The sequence below is a fragment of the Astatotilapia calliptera genome, chromosome 14 (assembly GCF_900246225.1).
Source record: "Astatotilapia calliptera chromosome 14, fAstCal1.2, whole genome shotgun sequence".
Lineage (NCBI taxonomy): Eukaryota > Metazoa > Chordata > Actinopteri > Cichliformes > Cichlidae > Astatotilapia > Astatotilapia calliptera.
In genome coordinates this window covers 14158983-14181390 of record NC_039315.1, presented here as the reverse complement: position 1 = coordinate 14181390, position 22408 = coordinate 14158983, and the positions used below count along the sequence as shown (strand labels likewise).

Sequence of the window (22408 nt, the reverse complement as noted above, 5' to 3'; positions counted from 1 at the left end):
CACTGCAAACACCATAGTCATCATCCAGCGAAAGGCTCTTTGATAAAAGCTGTAGATAAGAAAAACTCCATAACATATTTATTCATTTAATAAAATAATATCATTTAAACAGTCTTATAGAAACATGGCAATATGGTCAAAGCTTATGCTTTTTTGACTTTGTGTTACAAGGAAGAAGAAAAAAAAAGCACTATACTACACTCACCTGCTGCATGATGTAATTTGAGGTTTACTGTTGTAGCTGTGCTGTGGCTCAGTGACAACATAATGCAGAGGGAAAAACCCTCCAATCACAACATCCCCATCAGAGTGCAAGGCTGGGAGCTCACTGCCTCCCAGTTTTACACACTGAGATAAACTAGAATCAACACTTCTCGTTCCCCTGATCTTTAAACCATGCATTGGCTCTGTCATCGCAGCTTCTTCTTTTTCCACAACACCTCCCTCCACACTTAGTGACTTAGAAGTGTTAACATCAACGAAGACAATACAAATCGTATTAAAGAAGACATTAAAAAACACCCAAAGAAAATAACCAACAAGAGTTGAATGCATTATTCACGGTAAACTCATAAAAACTTTGTGCTTAAACCAGTGGTCCTCTAGCATAGTGTATGACACCACAGTGAAGTGTTTTAATATATCTGGTGCTTGTGTCATTTTATTGTTTCTTATGAGTCATCATTAGATCACCCAATCACAGCAAAGTGCAACAGGAGAGAGGATAACACTGCTTGAACAAATCGTTAATTTCTTAAGTTGAACCACTGCTTTAAATTCAAGTTTGTTAAGCTGTTTTCCTAGAGTCACACACTTTTCATTACAAAACACAGAAAAGAATAATATTTTTTCATTTCCTCTGATATATTATTATTCTCCTGTGTCTGGTGCTAAAAACCACACAAAACAATGTTGTTGTTCTATAAGCATTAATATTTAAATGTAGTGCTCTGCTGTATAGATAATCATTTCATATTTTCCCTATAGTACGTATTTGTCCTACAGTATAGCCTCACTAGTTCATGCACTGGGTATGTTTAATTTCTATTCGCAGCACAGGCCTCTGCTCACAAAATGTTAAATCCTTCATTATTATATATTTGTCAGAAAACTCATGTGTCATGTCATAGTAAAATATCAATTATTAATGCCTAAATGCTACCCATGCATAGAGTTTTATTTTTTTCTTTCTAGCATTTAAAGCTTTGGTACAGCACTGACCAGTACTGTGTAGGCTCGACAGGAACCAACAGTCTTAAAGTAAGCCTGGCACAGACTGCTGCATGTTTTGCATAGGAGAAATTTGGCTCAAAGGTTTGACAACACCTTGCATTCAGGGGCGATTCTAGGATCAGAGCTTTGGGGGTGCTGAGCACCCAGAGAGCTGCCCAGCCGGCCAAGATACACTTTACTCGTCACAATGAGACTTCTTCCTTGTCTCTGTCATTCCCTGCATCCTCCCTGTCCTCGTCGTCTGTTGTCTTCGTCTCCGTTATCAGTCATCATAATTTTACCATCTCTGTGCAAGTCTGCAAATTTCTTTATTAAATCATAAGATTCTTAAATTCATCAAGTCTCTCTGTGCCTGGGTCCTCGTCTCAAAACATGACATCACTGTTTTGTGCATTTTAACGCAATTTAATCCCCACATTTGTGAAAGAAATGCAAAACACTTTTTTGAAAAGTCTGTAACAAAACCATCAAATCTGATCAAGGTTATTTAAATGCTGCAAAAGAAGAATGGATTGGAATAAGAAAAGAAAATACATATAGTTCCTTAATTACTGGGGGAAAATTATGAATGATGCTCATAGTGAGTCAAAAGTAAACTGAGTGGATTTTTGGACAGAGATTCAATTTTAATGTGTATGTATAATATAATACAGATGCACAAAAAAACACTTCCAAAACAGAATAAATTATTACAAATAAATTATTACAAAATATTTAAAAAATATATATAAAAATGGAGGCAACTTTGCCTGTGGTAGAATGTATACCATGCATGAAAAAAATCTTTACTGCAGATACTAGTTTTACTAATTTAATAATACTAATTTTGCATTGCAAAATTTATGATTTTCATTTTTTATCAGGTGGTACACACTGTAAAAAGTTTGAGAAACACTGATAAGTGTATGTGTGCTTTTGGAAAACATTTAAAGCTGCTGTACAGAATCTTTGAAACAAGCTTAAAACATTTTTAGAATATAAACAGAGCACTCTGCTTCTCTTTACAGCTCCTCACTCCACCAGGGCACCGTTTGGCACTTTCTGATAGTGTGCAAATGTGATCTACGTACTGTGTCAGTCATACAGACAACTGGACAGTCCAAAAGTTGGCCTACCTAAAACTGGCTGAGGTTTTAGTAGAGTTGTGGCTGAACCACATAAAAATATATCATTAATTTTAATCTCCCCAATCAATTATAATGTTATGTTGGAATGTTATGTTAAAAAGGGTCAAAAATGTTTCAACCCAGTTTGTTTAGCAGATTCTGTATAGCAGCTTTAATATAGGGAGGACACAACCTCCAGATTGTGTGAGTAAAATCATTTTTTTTCTCTTTGTCAGTTTAACAGTTTCTGTTTTGCCTGTCACTATTCCCTGTCTGTTTTCTTACCTGGTTTTTCCTGATCTTGCCCTTTCTCCTCACGTTCCCCTCTTTCCTCTCTCCCTCTTTGGACTGACAATCATACACAAATAGATTCAATTAGATGAAAAATTACATTAATATGAAAAAAAAATACTATTAAGATCACTAACAAAAAGTCCTCTCTCAGTCTACTTTCAACCAAAAGGCAAATAACCAAACCACACGAACATCTAATAAAAGATATAAACATTGAAACACTGATTTTACACTTTTACCTGAATGTGGCTCCTTTTTTTGAAAAAACTTCCTTATATCCATTATGAACCTGGCTGTCTCTCTGTACACAAACACACACACACACACACACACACACAACAGGAGTTATAAGGTTAATGGGCTGAAGCACCCCCAAAAATGGGCTAAAGTCGCCCCTGCTTGCATCTAAATCACATAAGGTTGGCCTGTGGGTGAGTTGAGGAGGTGTTGGCTCGCCCTGAGTTAAAACATTCAGTGATGGCCAAATATGGAAATATGGAAAACTGATGTAGACCATTTCACTGTCTACATAATTTATACATGCCATGCAATAGCTTTGAGTTGTTGTATAGATGTATAATATCTTAAATGACGGTATTTGTTAATGTTTCTTTGAGTAGTGAAATTGTCAGATTCCATTCACAAGTGTCAGTGTTTGGGCAACAAATTGAGAGAATTGAGTCAAATATAAGATGACCTAAGGGTAACGGTTATTGAGAGAACCCAAAAGCAGCAAACAGATTCCAGAGAATGAATCAGATAGATTGAATGCTTTATTACTAACAATAAGAATTGGGCTTGGTGTCCAGGGGGGGTTGGGGAAAGGGAAAACTCTGTTGTTAAGCAGAGACTAACTAACAGTTAGTAATTATTTCCTGAACATTCGTGAAAAGAAAAAAAAACACATTGGTCCCAGCCATGATTGCAGCATTGTTAGTAAGAAAGAGCTGAGGCCTGTGCTACAGAATTTTGTCTTATTCAGGTAACTTCAGGGTGAACCTTGGTGGAAGGTGGTTTACTTATTACCAGGGTACATGACCATGGTAACTCATGCTGCAAATGTGATCCAGATTAGAGATCAACTCTACTTACTGACAAACCAGTTCTCTGAAAAATAGAATCACAAACCTTGAAGGTCCCTCAGACCGCTCTCTAATGACAGTCTGAGAGATTTTCCAGTAGTGTTTAATGTCTTTGCATTTAGAAGCAGCTTTATCACTTGCTTTTTCTTCTATTGGCTGGGAACTGTCATGGATCGCTGTGTGGCAAGCAGGATGAGGACCCAAAATGCAAACTCACGGACTCAGGGGATAAACTCAAAATCACAGCTGTAATGCTGGAAGGCAGATCACAAGAAATACAAAACTTAAACCGGGAACAATAACTAACACTTGCAGAGAGACACAGGGAAATCCACGCAGCTATGAGGGAGAACGCGACGCCGAACAGAGGGAGACGCAGACAGAAATACACAGAGGGTTAACGAGGAAAGTGGGAACACACGGGGAACACAGCTGACACAGATAACCATAACGAGACAGGGCGGGGTGAACATAACACTGACGGGAGACGGGCAGAGTCAAACAGGAAGTACACAGAAGTTCAGACAGGAGGAGAGAGCACGGGGAGAACAGACATAACAGGCTGGGGAAAACATGGAATAAAACACGAAAGGGGACAAGGGCTCATGAATACATAGAGGGGCACACAGGGGGTGAGAGTCACAAAGGGAAAGCACACAGGGAACAACATAACAGGGCAACTCAGGAAACAGAACCTAAACAGAGAACTGAATACAAAAATGCAAGAGAACTAAGAATACTGGGCCAACACGGCCCAGGACCATGACAGGAACAATTTACAACAATTTTATTGTTATCTTAATCCATATATATAAAGTCTTAATTCTTAATATATGAGCCTAAAACAGAGCATCCCTTTGAAGTTGCTGATTTTAAATTCAATTTGCATGTAAACACATTTTGAAATCAGTTTTTGTATTTATTTTTTAATTAATCTCAGAATGTTAAAGGCAGTGGCTGTAATAATAAAACTGTCTTTTCAATGGTTGATCTGATATCCTCGTGTTGGTGTTGTTCCCAGATCATCATACTAAATGTTGTTCCAGGATCAACATTGCAAGTGACCAATCAGAATGTTGTGACGTCATACTTTTGCGACTTCGGGAAAAACCGGCGTAAAACAAAAAACTGTACTAAAGCTGCGTGAAACCGCCTCTGTCCGCCGATCAACGGGCCCTGACCCTAACCCTAACCCTAACCGTAACCCTTTAATAAACAGTAAGCAGAATTGATATTGTCCTTGCAACATTGGAATTTCATAAATGCACGAATGGCTTGGCGCGCAAAAGAATAACGTCACAACAATGTGATTGGTCACTTGCAATGTTGAACCTGGAACAACATTTTCATGATGGTCTGGGAACAACACCAACACGAGGATATCAGATCATCCCTTTTCAATATTCATTTTTTAAATAGAAACTTTTTTCCAGTCTTACGGGTCGAAGAACATTCATTTAGTGCTGTTAATACTGAATTAGAAAACAGTGAATTCGCACTTTGGACTTATTTGGAACAGCTGTGTTACTTTCTTTCTGTATTTTGTGCATCCTTTTCATATTTTTCTAATATTAGAATTTTTTCAGTATTGCTACATTACTACACCCTTTCATGTGAAGTGGTCATGAAGATCATTAACCCTCTCAGGCTCAAATTAAACTTTTTGTTGCTAATGCACAACCAAGTCCTGCAGTGGTACTTCTGAAAAAAACTCATAAAATATGTATGTGGGGTAATCAGGTTGTTAATTTTTAACTGTTGCAAATCGGCAACGCCTGCCTCAAGAGGGTTAAAACAAACTTTACCTGAAACATTAGCAAAGACAAGTGAAAACTGCAAAATTCAATGGGCAGCAACAGCCCATATTCAATTAGAATTTCATTATAAGGTGATGTAAACCAGTCACTTATCGGGCTGTAAATTTTGTTTCACTCTTACATTTACCTTTTGGTGTCAGCAGAAACATTGAAAGAAGAGGATAGATAGGGAGAGAAGTAGAGAGAGAGGATGAAGACAGCAAAAGGAGAGAAAGCAAGAAGAAACAGGTAAGAGTGGCCATGTAGTAAAAGTAAACCAAGCCGAGGTAACTTCTGTTTTACCCACATTCTCTGATGATATCACATTCCAAATAGAAAATATTCATTGATGTGAATGGTAGCATTTAACAGGAATCTTATATCTAAACATGGCTGTATAGGATGTCTGCCACTACATTCGAGTAACAGATCAGACAGATGTCTACTCTTTGATTTTTTTTTTTTCCTGTGTTGATTCTGCACAATACTTACATTCTGGTCAACATTATTGTACCTTTGACTCTGGTTTGATATATATATATATATATATATATATATATATATACAGTTACAAGTACCTGGGGATCCCGCAGGCAAATGGGAACCATGAAGAGGCCGCTAGAAAGGCTGCAACCACCAAGTACCTGCAGAGGGTCAGGCAAGTCCTGAGGAGTCAGCTGAACGGTAAGAACAATATCCGGGCCATCAACACCTACGCCCTGCCCGTGATCAGGTACCCTGCTGGGGTAACAGGCTGGCCAAAGGAGGAGATAAAAGCCACTGACATAAAGACAAGAAAGCTCCTTACCATGCATGGAGGGTTTCACCCCAAGTCCAGCACCCTGAGGCTGTACGCTAAGTGGAAGGAAGGGGGCCGGGGACTGGTGAGTGTCAGCACCACAGTCCAGGATGAGACAACGAACATCCAAGAATACATTGGGAAGATGGCCCCAACTGACTGAGTGCTCAGTGAATACCTCAGGCAGCAGAAACCCAAGAAAGAGGAGGGAGACGAGGAACCATCATGGAAGGACAGGGCCCTGCACGGTATGTACCACTGGCAGATAGAGGAGGTGGCTGATATCCAGAAATCCTACCAGTGGCTGGACAAAGCTGGACTGAAAGACAGCACAGAGGCACTAATCATGGCAGCACAAGAACAAGCTCTGAGTACAAGATCCATAGAGGCTGGGGTCTATCACACCAGGCAAGACCCCAGGTTCAGGCTGTGTAAAGATGCCCCAGAGACAATCCAGCACATAACAGCAGGGTGCAAGAACGCCATAACCAAGTGGCCGGCATAGTGTACAGGAACATCTGTGCCGAGTATAACCTGGAAGTCCCAAGGTCAAAATGGGAGATGCCCCCAAGGGTGGTGGAGAATGACCGAGCTAAGATCCTGTGGGACTTCCAGATACAGACGGACAAAATGGTGGTGGCTAACCAACCGGACATAGTGGTGGTAGACAAGCAGAAGAAGACGGCCGTAGTGATCGATGTAGCGGTTCCGAATGACAGCAATATCAGGAAGAAGGAACACAAGAAGCTGGAGAAATACCAAGGGCTCAGAGAAGAGCTCGAGAGGATGTGGAGGGTGAAGGTAACAGTGGTCGCTGTGGTAATCGGAGCACTAGGTGCGGTGACTCCCAAGCTAGGCGAGTGGCTCCAGCAGATCCCGGGAACAACATCGGAGTTCTCTGTCCAGAAGAGCGCAGTCCTGGGAACAGCTAAGATACTGCGCAGGACCCTCAAGCTCCCAGGCCTCTGGTGGAGGACCCGAGCTTGAAGGATAAACCGCCCGCAGGGGCGTGCTGGGTGTTTATATATATATATATATATATATATATATATATATATATATATATATATATATATATATATATATATATATATATATATATATATATATATATATATATAGGGAGAGAGAGAGAGAGAGAGAGAGAGAGAGAGAAAAGAAATAGATAAATATAATACAAAACTTTAATATTAGATAAAAATATTTAGGAAAAACAAAATGCAGTTTTTCAATAATGATTTTATTTATTAATGGAAAAAAGTTATGTCTTAATATCATCTGGGGCTGCTTTATGCTTCAGGACCAGGACAATTTCCTGTAATTGTTACTGTAGTTGATGGAACTGTGAATTCTGCTCTCTACCAGAAAATCGGTAGAATGTCTGGCCACGAGTTTATGACCTAAAGCCCAAAAGCTCACTTAGGCTATACCAAAGAACAATGATCATGAACACAACACCAAGTCTACCCCCGAGTGACTCAAAAGACCAAACAAAAGCAAAACATATCTAAAAAATTTGAGTGGCCTAGTCAAAGTCTTGATATAAATTTGAATAAGATGCTTGACATGACATTAAACAGGTTTATGATTTTCATTAAATTTAATTAATCATTTACAAACTAAATTTTGCATTTATTTGGATTATCTTTATCTTATAGCAAAATGTATTTAATGATCTGAAACATTTAAGTGTGACAAATGTGAAAAAACTATGAATTGGGAAAGGGAGAAATATTTTTTCACCACCCTGTATATGTATAGGCATAGATTCAAAAACTGAGAAATAAATGAGTAAGTAATAAGGTAAAGTTATAAATAATTCATTGTGTCTAATATTTGATCTTCCTGTTATAATATTAAAAATTACAAACCTAAGTTGGATTTTTGTTCATTAAATATTTCTTGGTGTTCTTCTCGGGGTTAAACAAAATTATAAAACATTTTGGAGCAAATATACACATTATTAGTCCAAAGCTGGAGGACAGAATGGCAAAAATCTCAACAGCCACAGTGAATTTCCCAGGAGAGCTGACATATGCTGGGATAAAGGTGATCCACACTGTACAGAATATCAGCATGCTGATGGTGATAAATTTAGCTTCATTGAAATTGTCAGGTAATTTGCGGGCTAAAACAGCTAAAACAAAGCAAAAGGCAGCAAGTAGGCCTATGTAACTGAGCACAGCCCAGAAGCCAACAGCAGAGCCTAATGCACATTCCAGTATGATTTTCTCCTTGTATGCGGTTAGATTTTTAATTGGGAATGGAGGGCTAAGTACCAACCAAATAGTACATATTAAAACTTGAATAAAGGTGAAAGACACAACAGTCATTCTTTGTTGTGGAGGACCAAACCATTTCATCACATTGCTACCTGGAAGTGTTGCTTTAAAAGCCATTAAAACCACTATAGTTTTCCCAAGTACACAGGAGATACAGAGTACAAAGGTGATGCCAAACGCAGTGTGACGCAGCATGCAGGACCACTCAGATGGTGCTCCAATGAAAGTTAATGAACATAAGAAACACAGAGTCAGTGAGATGAGCAGCAGGAAGCTCAGCTCGGAGTTGTTGGCTCGGACAATTGGAGATGTCCCGTGATGAAAAAATATAGCTACAGTGGTAATGGCCAGACAAGCACCCAGAACAGAGAGTGTAGCCAAGATGATTCCAAGGATGTCTTCAAATGAAAGAAACTCTACAGGCTTAGGGATACAAGTGTCTCTCTTTGCATTAGGCCAGAATTCCTTGTGGCAGGGTAAACAATCAGCAGAATCTGAATGTAAAGAAAAAGAAGAGAGACATAAAGAAGGCTACAACAATTAATTTGTTAATTTTTTTGTTATGCATCCATCCATCCATCCATCTTCTTCTGCTATATCCGGGCCCGGGTCGCGGGGGCAGCAGTCTAAGCAGAGAAACCCAGACCTCCCTCTCCCCAGCCATCTCCTCTAGCTTATCCGGGGGAACAAAAAGGCATTCCCAGGCAAGACGAGGGATATAATCTCTGCAGCGTATCCTGGGTTTGCCCCGGGGACATGCCTGGAACACCTCACCCAGGAGACACCCAGGAGGCATCCTTGTCAGATACTGAACCACCTCAACTCTCTTTTCAATGTGGAGGAGCAGCGGCTCTACTCTGAGGCCATCCCGGATGGCTGAACTTCTCACCCCATCTCTAAGGGTGGGTCCAGCCACCCTTCGGAGGAAGCTCATTTCTGCCGCTTTTGTCCGCGATCTCGTTCTTCCGGTCACTACCCACAGCTCGTGGCCATAGGTGAGGGTAGGGACGTAGATCGACCGGTAAATTGAGAGCTTCGCTTTTAAGCTCAGCACGCTTTACGCTTCACCACGACGGACCGGTGCAGTGTCCGCATGACTGCGGCCGCAACACCAATCCGTCTGTCGATCTCCGGCTCCCTTCCCCCGAACACTCGCAAACAAGACTCCGAGATACTTGAACTCCTCCACTTGGGGCAGGAACTCATCCCCGAGTGGGCACTCCACCCTTTTCCGGCTGACAACCATGGCCTCAGATTTGGAGGTGCTGATCTTCATTCCCGCTGCTACTGTTATGCACACTAAAATAATTTTGAATATATGTAAAATCATTTTATTTTACCTGTTGTATTACTAGTCTCTCCTTCAGGACACAGTATACAGTCATAGCAGCAGATGGGTTTTCCTTTCTGCAGCACTTTACGAGTTCCTGGAGGACAACTGGCACTGCACACTGACACTGGCACCTGTGAGAGATAAAGCCAAAACAAAAGACATATATATATATTAGGGGTGCAACGATACACAAAATTCACGGTTCGGTTCGGTTCGATACTTTGGTGTCACGGTTCGATATTTTTTCGATACAAAAAAATGTTCATGCATTTTTAATTTGTCATTTATTAAAATTATAAATATATATTTTAACTCAAAAGTACAGTTTTTAAATTTAACCCTAACCCTTGTGCGTGTTTTTTATTTTGACAGCGAATGCGCACCTGCGGACCACTTATGTGCAGCCCTGGTTATTTAGCTCGTCATATTGCAGCCACAGAAATTATTTTGTCCATGAAACCATAAAGCTGCACTTTCTTTTTGCCTTATAGTCTGATTTGTCATAACTTCTCCGTTTTGTGGTAAGCTTTTCTTTGGCTGTCACTTCTTCACCCTGACCTGTCTTATTTGGCTCAGCAGAACTGAAATGCTTTTACACGCGCACTCACATAAGCTCAGCGATTCTCTGCGCGATCAACCTCTCACATGTTTAAGCTTGCTGCGGGAGATTTCACTTGTCATGTTTGCATAGTAAGCTAACGATTAATAAGACGATGTCAGAGGAATTGGTGCACAAATTATCATCACTCACAGATCAGTGCTGTCGCTCTCTATACACAGTTTGCACGATTGCAAAGTGAAAGCAAAAAAACAAGCGCAAATTCAAACGCGACTTCAATATGTCACATATTGACAGTGGCTCACCGATGCCAATGACATAATTACCCAGCTACATTTCTGAAAGAATGCAAAAGCATTGACATATATTTTTCCTACAATAGCCCGACGGGCAGGGAAGAGATAGATTTTGGTAGCCCGACTGAAAAAAATCGCTAGCTCCGGGACGTCGGGCTAGCGATATTGCAAGCCCTGTATCTGATTGAGGAATCACTCATCTTTGGAAAAGAGAGTTTATTACAGAGAAATGGCTCTTTCCAAAATAAAAGCTATACTATCCGCTTCTTCTGGGCTATATTCTCAGCAGCATAAGGAGAATCAAGTGCTAACAGCTGTCTAAATGACTCGGCTAACGTTAGTAGCATGCTTGCTTTTTTTTGTCTGCTTACACTTGTCTTTGCACTAGGATGATGTCGGCGTAAATGTGCAGTCATATTCGTCGTGTTCCCACTAGTGCTTTCAGGTTAATCTCGTTGAAATGACCTTAACGCCACAACACGGCAAATCTCCGTTAACGAGCTACCGCCGATCGCTCCGTGCATGGGGCTAGACGGCCAACACGTTAACAAGCTAACTGCGCTAGCACACTAGTTCACACCAATGTAATTGAGCATTGCATGGCACATCCAACATACTCTTTTACCTTAGTCCATGACTCGCTTACCTTCAGGGTCATACGTCACATGAAAACCAAAATAATTCCAAACGCCAGATCTGAATGAGGGTGGGGGAGGTGCCCTGCGCTCTTCCTTCTGACTATGCTGTCTGTGTTGAGCGCTCAGTGGATCTGCGCTCGACAGTGCAGCCTAGGCGGAGTAGTCGAACACAGATTCACTGAGCGCTCAACACAGACAGCATCGTCAGAAGGAAAATTGATAAAATAAATTACAAATGTTGTATTGTTCGATACATATGCGTACCGAACCGAAAGCACTGTATCGAACGGTTCAATATCGATACGAATATCGTTGCACCCCTAATATATATATATATAAATCCTTAATCCTCCAAAGTGCAGTGTGGTTCTTGTCTTTTGATTCATTACTTGGGTGCCATCCTCCATCCAGGTTATGCTCTGGTTAATCTGGAACTCTTGGCCAATTGGCAGTGATGCATCATAAAGTCCTACTGTTACCAACTCTGTTTTTCCAGTTTCACTCTTCTGCCAGTTAACCAACTCGTAAATCGCCACAGGATCCCCATTAGCATTAAATGACACATCATAACCATTTTGGGAAAAATTTACTTTCTTCAGCTCTGCTAAGATCTGTATGTTAGAAAGGAATGGAAGGCAGAGAAAAGATATGCCAAAATATTAGGCCTTACACTAATATTTGATTTCATGAAGAATACATTAGGGGTAACAAAAGAAACTATATTAGCATAAACATTTGAGCTGACCTGTTTGGACTCTAACTTGTTTAGTTTGTCACACTTAGCTATGCCATTGGTTCTCTGACACACTGTATTATGGATGGCATGTGCTATTGCATACACAGCCTTGTACACCATGTTAGTAATTCTGAGCTGAGATGTGTCAGTATACGGGATTTGAAGATTCTGTATGTCTTCAGTTCCATCACATATCTTCTTGTCTACAACAGGACCTAAACAATAGACGACACAGGGACTGTTTCATCACTGCAAGATTTTAAATTTCATTAATACATTTTCATTTGTCATGTATTTACCAAATCATATTAATATAAAATTCCTTAATAGACAACAAATCACATTTTTAAAATGGGACAAAATCACTACATTAACTGAGTGCCTAAACCTCACACCAGAGATCAGAACATAAAGAATTAATAAAAAAAATATTTAACTTTATATTTGAGCAAAACAAAAGTTGCTAAAGATCAAAAGGATTTTCTCACTTTTTTTCATTTTGCAGTTGAACGATTCCTCCCAGAACTCAGTAAGCATAGGGGATGTAGCTACTTGAGAGGAAGACAAATTAAGCAGGAAATCTCTGAAACCGGGGATTACAGACTTCTGAATCCCAAATCCAATGGCCCCAGCACAGAAATTAAACCTTCTAAATTCTGAATCAGTTATCCATGACTCACTGCCTATCCACTGGCGAGGTGGGGAAGGCTCACGTGAAAGCTCCTCCAACAGAATTTTCATGTCACCAGAAGCAACAAATGCCACAATAACCACTGCTGTAGACCTTAAGAAAGAATGCAATACATTAAGAAATTTCTTGTAACTTTTGTTAATCCAGTATTAATTTAACTTTCTTAATCTAATAGACAGCAGTAAATAAAACACAAAACAATAAGCAGAACTAATTCAATGGATGGATGGATTTCTTTAAGCAAATCTCAATCTAAGCAAAACCTGTCATGTAGAGACCTGCGGATAACACTTGCTACTTCTTGGATCCTGCTATGTGGGTGAGTCCGATAGAAAGATACAGAATATTCCACACAGATTCCCTCTTTTTGTGCTGCTTCTAGAAAAGATGCCATGCCACTATTTCCATAATCTGAATCCGAACGAACAGCACCTATCCAAGTCCAGCCAAAGTGCTTTACCAGCTTGGCTAGCGCTTCAGCTTGGAAACGATCACTGGGGATTGTTCTGAAAAAATTCGGGTACTGCTGCTTGTCAGACAAACATGCGCAAGTGGCATAATGGCTCACCTAAAGCAAAAAAAGGAAACAAAACTCTTTTAAGGATGGCACAATAAAAACTCATTTGCATGCTTATTAGAAATACAAAGATTGCCATTTACTTGAGGAATATTAAAAGACCCAAGGATGCGTGACATGCTGATGGATGGTGTAGACCCAGACTCACCAACAATAGTCATCACCATACCAGATAGTGAGCAGTTGCCACCTGTGTAAAACACAGTGTCCAAGCTATTTAACAACTGAAATGCCACATGCACTGCCACAGGCACTGATGAACATGAGTCATAGATCTGATACCCAAGCCTTATCCCGGGCAGAAGCTCTGTGCTGTTGTTAATCTCTTCAATGGCAAAAACCATTGCTCGTGAGAAGCGCAGCTCACGGGTATTAATGCTGCAAAAAGAACATCAACTCAATATTCGATTTTAAACTACATAGATTTCAGATATTTTAAGCTTCAATAGAAAAAAAGACAGTAAGGAAAATGTTTAGTTGGGCCACAAACAACTAATAACTGCAAATCATCTGAGGATAAAATATAAGGCTTAAATTCACCATACAAGAATAGTAACTGATATCAAAGCAAAATGACATATTATTAATACATAATAACAGTGATAATAATATAGGCATTTATCTCATGTTAAAAATTCATAAGAAAGTTTACAAAGTGTAATTTCACTCTTGAAGAAAATAAAGTATCAGTATCACTAATATTAAAAAATTATTGATTCTTTACAAATTATTAGACAACATACAGGTCAGGTCATACTATTCCAGCACAACCAAACATGTTTTGTAAACCAATCCTTTTACTTACTGACCTCCCACTGCATCTCACTGGCTCAGGCATGGTAGTGTAGTCATGGTTTACTGTTTGCATGTAGTAGTGGATTGAGAAAACACCACCAATAACATAGTCCCCATCCATTGAGAATGCAGGGATACGAGTGCTACCCTGCAGCTTACATTTCACAGAAGAAGCCACAGATCTATCCTGAGCCTCTGTAGGCATTTGATCCAGACCATCTAGAGATAGATCTAGGGCAAGAGCTGATTTCAGCTCAACCAAATACAGATATAATTTCAGACAAATAAACACAGCTGACAGCTCCATCCCTGCCTGATGTCAGGCATCTGTTATGGGTGTGTTTTCACTGATTTATATAGTTGTTCAAAGGCAGTGCTACGTCTTTATTATGACATGCTCTTACGCAGCAGTCTTTGAGAAAGTCATTATGTTCTATAATCTGTATTTTACAATATCTTGAAATGTGTTCAAAAATTATTTACAAGCAATACATTTTATCCTTAGCCTATGAGAAAAAATAATCGGTAATAATGCTCAATAATTTGAGCAATGCCTATGAGGTTAAAAAAAATAGTAATAGCATAGTATTTTGCATAATACAGTATACTGGAAATGAAAGGCTGTTTTCAAATTTTTATATTTGAGCTCTGTGAGTTCCTAAAGGGATAACCTTGTCAGACCATCACTTACTCACCACCAAACCTGTCATGTTGAATGACATTACAGGCAGCAAAACATTCCCCATAGCACATGTGCTCATGGTGAACCGACCTCATCTGTGAAAACCACAGGGCACCAATGGTGGACATACCAATTCTGGTACTATATGGGAAATGCCCAACAGACTCCACGATGCTGGGCAGTGACCACACAGGCCACTAAAGAACGTTGGGCCTTCAAGTAGTGATGTGCGATACCACTGATTTCCTTTCCGATTCGATACCAAGTAAAATTCAGGGTGGTATCGACGATACTGAGTTGATACCGATACTTTGTACAAAAACTTACAAAACACCTTGCCTGCCTGCAGCACTAAAGGACTCCGTGAGAGACGTCTGTCTCGCCCTAGCAGCAGCTGTCCCTTTCCACTGCTCCTCTTCAGTTCGCCTCAACATACACTCGTCATATTCTGTGATATGATTTACTCTAAGGTGTTTGACAAGGTTAGTGGTGTTGCCACAACACCTAACTTTCTTGTCACATGTATCGCAAACCATGTCTCAGCTGTTTGTGGATGTAAAATACATCTGCACATGACTCCATTTACGCTCAGCCATTGTTGTGAGTGCACACGCCAAGGGGCTGCCATATATTTATACAGCCGTATTTTGCACGTGACTATGAAAGGCAGAAGAGGAAGTAGTTCCTTCCAATGTAGACAATCCAAATAATATAGTTTCTTTCCACTCTGTTCCTGTTAATGATAAACTACAAATTTACCCTAAATTACTAAAATATCGATATTTTAATGTGAGAATCGATTCTACAACATAAATGACTGGTATCGGAGAAATCGATATTTCAGTATCGATCCGCACATCCCTACCCTCAAGCCACCCTCATAAAGTCCAATTGTTTTGGTCAGAGACATTCACACCAATGACCCGGAGGTCATTTGGTAGGGCTCTGGCAGTGGTCCTCCTTCCACAAAGGAGCAAATATCCAGAGCCAAATGGAAATACAGAAATGTCTTCAATGTTTCTTTTTTTCTCACGGCAAATTAGATTGCAGAGTTCACCAAAAACTCATTGCAATTTTGTGGGAAATCACAAATTTTGTCTCGAGTGCACCAACCCTGAATGCTGGTCTTGGTAAGAAGACCTTGTTGCTTTTGCTGCTCTGCATGATTAATCTCATAATGGTGATTTGAACTGTGGTCCTTAAACACAGCAATCTCCAATCTCTAATATGAGCATCTATCAGTGCTAGCACTCACATGTCTCATAAAGGTATCAGTGAAGCTGATATAGGACCCAAACGCTGGACTTTCTGAATGAAGACAGTGCGTTTATTTATAGCAAAAATGACAACAAGGTGCAGAATATTTTCGGTGCATGCTCCAAGTGAGTGTGAGTGTGTCCTCCGATTGCCGTGTATTGTCCCCTTCCCATGACAGTGGTCCGTGTTCCGCTCTTCTGTTTAATGTTCATGGTGCACCCACTCCGTTCCTCTGTTTCTGTAATCCAACAGGAAACCAGAGACAGATTAGCAGGATTAACCCATGACAACAAACACTTTCAATAATTAGCTTCTGAGCTAAACTAAAGATTCTCTCACAACAAAGCTCCTGAGATGAGACTAATCAGCTGCAGTTATGTGTTTGCGCTCCAGGTGCGGCGAGACCCCATGGCAGGTACACTATTATTCGGTCCCAGACTCACAGAGAAACCAGAACACCCAACACACACACACACACACACACACACACACACACACACACACACACACACACACAAACCGGGAAAATGGGGAACACGAGAACACAAAGCATAAACACTGCGGTCACACTGTGAGGACCACCAGCCCAAGACAGACCAGCAAATATACAGAAGTCCATGAAGCACATGAGCCCTGGGTCCCCAGAGCCAAGCCCATGAAAAAAGATCTGTTTCAATGCATTTACAATGAACCTGCATTCCCTTGTGTGCGATATTAAGTACCTGCTCCTTAAAAAAATATCATAAAATTTTTCTAATTCATTTAAATTATATGGGAAATGTGTTTGGAAGGTTTTGAATCCTGGGTCGATTTGACTGCAAACATAAAAGATACCGGAGGGTGTGCTCCAACTACAGGGGGATCACACTACAGAGCCTTCTTGGGAAAGTCTATGCCAGGGTGCTGGAAAGGAGAGTTTGTCTGCTAGTCGAACCTCAGATACAGGAAGAACAATGCGGTTCCCGTCCTGATTGCGGAACACTGGACCAGCTCTTTATCCTCTCAAGGATACTTGAGGGCAAATGGGAGTTTGCCCAACCAGTCTACATGTGTTTTGTGGTCTTGGAGAAGGCATTCGACCGTGTCCCTCGGGGTGTCCTGTGGCAGGTGCTACGGGAGTTCTGAGGTGGTTCGGGTATCTGACAAGGATGGGTGAAGTGTTCCAGGCATGTCCCACCGGGAGGAGGCCCCGGAGCAGACCCAGGACACGCTGGTGAGATTATATCTCTCGGCTGGCCTGGGAACGCCTTTTTGTTCCCCCGGATAAGCTAGAGGAGGTGGCTGGGGAGAGGGAGGTCTGGGCTTTTCTGCTTAGGCTGCTGCCCCCGCGACCCGGGCCCAGATAAAGCGGAAGAAGATGGATGGATGGATGGATGGTTGGATGGGTCTATTTGACCACAAACATAAAAGACATGTGTTTATAAATCAATCAATCAATCAATCAATCTTTATTTATAAAGCACTTTTCATACAAAAAAAAATGTAGCACAAAGTGCTTTACATGGTTAAAAGCTGTCCACCCCACCCCACCCTCCAACTCACTCCCCACACTTTCATTAACATAAACAATGTGAATACACACATATCCCCCCCACACACACACACACTTAAAGAGTAAAATTGGGCTGAGTACGCATGAGCCAAGTGAGGAAACACTATAACAGGGAGCCGTCTGCACTGGGAGCCGGTCACAGACCGCAGCCTCCAGGCTGGGCACACAGCAGGAGGGAGGCAAAGAAGCCCCCCAGCCAGGCTGAGAGGACCCCGAGAGCCCCAGCAGCCACGGTCGATCACAGCCCCGGTGCAGAGAGCGCCCTCCGAGGAAACACTGGAGATATGACACAATAGGATATATACAGGGTAAAACGATAAAACAAATAAGAACGGGATACAATATGAATATAAATATAAATAGAGTAAGAAGATTAAAAAATGAATAAGAATAAAATCAATAAATATTAGGTGAAGCCTAAATTAATAATAGAATAACAGGATAGAATAAATAAGCATAAAATGCATAAAGGTTAAGTCAAACCTAAATTAAAAAGGTGGGTCTTGAGCCTGTTCTTAAAAACATGTACGTTCTCTGCAGCCCTGAGCTCCTCCGGCAGGCTGTTCCACAGATGAGGACCATACCACTGAAAAGCTGCCTCTCCGTGAGTATGTGTCCTGACTTTAGGGACAATCAAAAGGCCAGTACCAGAGGACCTCAGGGTTAATATGGTAAAAGCAGATCTGAGAGATAAGAAGGCCCAAGACCATTAAGATATTTAAAAACCAATAAAAGAACTTTAAAATCGATCCTGAAACACACGGGCTGCCAATGCAGCGATTCTAAAACCAGTGTAATGTGGCCCGTCCTCTGGTCTTCGTCAGCACATGAGCTGCCGAGTTTTGTAAAAGTTGTAAAGTTGAAATATTCTTTTTAGGAGTGTTTATTGTGATATAATAGGTTAAGAAGAGAGTGGAGTAGTTTTTTGTTGTTGTTGTTGTTGTTGTTGCTAACGGCTTCAAAAAATTGAATCTACTGCAGCGAATTTATTGGGACATTTAAAATACAGTGGGGCAAAAAAGTATTTAGTCAGCCACCGATTGTGCAAGTTCCCCCACTTAAAATGATGACAGAGGTCAGTAATTTGCACCAGAGGTACACGGTGAGAGACAGAATGTGAAAAAAAAAATCCATGAATTCACATGGTAGGATTTGTAAAGAATTTATTCGTAAATTAGGGTGGAAAATAAGTATTTGGTCACCTCAAACAAGGAAAATCTCTGGCTCTCACAGACCTGTAACGTCTTCTGTAAGAAGCTTTTCTGTCCCCCACTCGTTACCTGTATGAATGGCACCTGTTTGAACTCATCATCTGTATAAAAGACACCTGTCCACAGCCTCAAACAGTCAGACTCCAAACTCCGCCATGGCCAAGACCAAAGAGCTTTTGAAGGACACCAGGAAAAGTATTGTAGACCTGCACCAGACTGGGAAGAGTGAATCTACAATAGGCAAGCAGCTTGGTGTGAAAAAATCAACTGTGGGAGCAATCATCAGAAAATGGAAGACATACAAGACCACTGATAATCTCCCTCGATCTGGGGCTCCACGCAAGATCTCATCCCGTGGGGTCAAAATGATCATGAGAACGGTGAGCAAAGATCCCAGAACCACACGGGGGGACCTGGTGAATGACCTGCAGAGAGCTGGGACCAAAGTAACAAAGGTCACCATCAGTAACACACTACAACGGCAGGGAATCAAATCCCGCAGTGCCAGACGTGTTCTGCTGCTGAAGCCAGTGCATGTCCAGGCCCGTCTGAAGTTTGCCAGAGAGCACATGGATGATACAGCAGAGGATTGGGAGAATGTCATGTGGTCAGATGAAACCAAAGTAGAACTTTTTGGTATAAACTCAACTCGTCGTGTTTGGAGGAAGAAGAATACTGAGTTGCATCCCAAGAACACCATACCTACTGTGAAGCATGGGGGTGGAAACATCATGCTTTGGGGCTGTTTTTCTGCCAAGGGGACAGGACAACTGATCCGCGTTAAGGACAGAATGAATGGGGCCATATATCGTGAGATTTTGAGCCAAAACCTCCTTCCATCAGTGAGAACTTTGAAGATGAAACGAGGCTGGGTCTTCCAACATGACAATGATCCAAAACACAGCGCCCGGGCAACAAAGGAGTGGCTCCGTAAGAAGCATTTGAAAGTCCTGGAGTGGCCTAACCAGTCTCCAGACCTCAACCCCATAGAAAATCTGTGGCGGGAGTTGAAAGTCCGTGTTGCTCGGCGACAGCCCCAAAACATCACTGCTCTCGAGAAGATCTGCATGGAGGAATGGGCCAAAATACCAGCTACTGTGTGTGCAAACCTGGTAAAGACCTATAGTAAACGTTTGACCTCTGTTATTGCCAACAAAGGTTATGTTACAAAGTATTGAGTTGTATTTTTGTTATTGACCAAATACTTATTTTCCACCCTACTTTACGAATAAATTCTTTACAAATCCTACCATGTGGATTCATGGATTTTTTTTTCACATTCTGTATCTCACAGTTGAAGTGTACCTCTGGTGCAAATTACTGACCTCTGTCATCATTTTAGGTGGGGGAACTTGCACAATCGGTGGCTGGCTAAATACTTTTTTGCCCCACTGTATCTGCATCAACTGCAAGCTTTAAAAGCAGTCAACTGACCTTTTTATTTAGATTTTTTTTCTTCTATTGAAGAATTTACTGTATGGAGGTTCACCAACTTGTCTACAGTTGTTTGATTTTGAAATGGGAGTGGGTGCAATTCAGAACTCATTGAAAAACCAGAAACACCAGCCATAATGTGGCTCTGTATTCTAGTGATGGGAATTATGACAAAGCATTCAGAAAGTTTATTCGTGCAGTGAATTCTATATGTGCAATTCCAAGCAGGAAAACACTCTCCCAAAACATCATCCCAGGCCTTTTATGACAAAAAATGTGCGTCTTCTTTTTGTTTTGCATATTTTAATTTATATTTTGTTGTGTTGTGGTTTGCAGTGTTTTGTGTTGTTTCACTTTAAATTTATTTAAAGGAAAAATCTGAAAATTTAAATATTTAAGAAGGGCTGCTCTGAGATCCTTCCCTTGATAGCATGTGAAAAACCGGTTGGATGTTTCTCTGTGCCCTCTGTTCTGTGTTTAGTCTTCTCTGCCCATATGTTCCCCCTGTGTTGTTACCTTCTGTGTCCCTCTGTGTGACTGTCTATATAGTGATGTGAGTTATTGTGCTTTGCTCCCACTCCTTGTGTTCTGTGTTTTCCTGTTCCCTTCGTGTATTTCTTCATGTTCTCTCCCTCTCTCTCCAGGCCTTTTCTCTGTACTTCCTGTGTTACTTTTAAGGTCCACATCTTGGTGTCAGGGTTTCCACTTTCGTGTCCTCCCCGTCCTGTCAAGTGTAATTGTCCTCAGCTGTGTTGCCTGTGTGCTTCCACTTCCCTCATTACCTTCTGTGTATTTATGTCAGAGTCTCCCTCTGTTCCGTGTCGCGTCATCCCTCATGGCTTTGTTTCCCTGTGTTTCCTTGCGGCTCAGTTTATCATTTCCCAGTTTAGTTTAGTTCTCTGTTTTCCCTGTACTCAGGCAATATAGCAGTGCTTTTGAGTTTAGGTCCAATCCCTGCCTGCACACAGCCGGATCATGACATTTATGCCAACTTATTCCTATGGGAATCATAAATGAAAACTTTTAGTTCATCTGAGCAGACACGTATCACATGCGGAGTTCCCCAAGGTTCCATCTTGGGACCCCTTCTGTTTAACATTTACATGCTCCCACTGGCACAGATTATAAAGAACAACAAAATAAACTATCACATTTATGCAGATGACACACAAATATATATCACAATGTCACCAGGAGACCGAGGCCCCGTACAGGCTCTTGGTAAATCCATTGAGGAAATTAATGACTGGTTGTGCCACAATTTTCTCCAGCTAAACAAAAACAAAACTGAAGTAATAGTCTTTGGTGCCAAAGAAAAACGATTACAGGTCACCAGAGAACTTCAATCTATACACCTAAAAACTAGGGGTGCAACAATACTCGTATCGATATTGAACCGTTCGATACAGTACTTTCGGTTCGGTACGCATATGTATCGAACAATACAACATTTTTTATTTATTTTATCAACTTTTCTTCTGACAATGCTGTCTGTGTTGAGCGCTCAGTGGATCAGCGTTCGACTACTCCGCCTAGGCTGCACTGTCGAGCACAGATCCACTGAGCGCAGCGCAAGCTAGCAAGACAGAAGCTAAGCTCGTTGCAACATGGCGACTGCCTCAACGCTACCCGAAAATGAACCTCCCCCACCCTCACTCAGATCTGGCCTTTGGAACTATCTTGGTTTTCATGTGAAGCGTCACCCTGATTGTAAGCGCGTCATGGACAAAAGTAAAACAGTATGTCGGATGTGCCACGCAATGCTAAATTGGTGGGAACTAGTGCGTTTGCGCAATTAGCTTTTTAACGTGTTGACGCCGTCCAGCCCCACGCACGGAGCGATCCGCGGTAACTCATTTACGAAGATTTGCTGCGTTATTTTAACGAGATTAATGCTGACAGCACTAGTGGGAACACAATGAATATGACTGCACATTTACGCCGACATCATCCTAGTGCAAAGACAAGTGGAAGCAGACAAAAACAACAAGCACGCTTGCTACAAACTTTACCCGAGTAGTTAGACAGCCGTTAGCACATGATTCTCCTTATGGG

The 22408-nt window shown here is 41.1% G+C and overlaps 1 protein-coding gene across 1 annotated transcript; it reads right to left on the bottom strand.

Moving 5' to 3' along the window:
- Positions 1 to 8181: 8181 nt before the first annotated feature.
- On the bottom strand, positions 8182 to 14470 carry LOC113037009 (extracellular calcium-sensing receptor-like). The gene is made up of 8 exons (XM_026193704.1): positions 14232 to 14470; positions 13506 to 13800; positions 13124 to 13413; positions 12643 to 12938; positions 12164 to 12369; positions 11808 to 12029; positions 9933 to 10056; positions 8182 to 9086 (listed from the first exon to the last, which is right to left on the bottom strand). Exons 1-8 carry the CDS (start codon positions 14420 to 14422, stop codon positions 8182 to 8184), a joined length of 2529 nt encoding a protein of 842 aa, XP_026049489.1. The 5' UTR covers positions 14423 to 14470.
- Positions 14471 to 22408: the final 7938 nt, after the last annotated feature.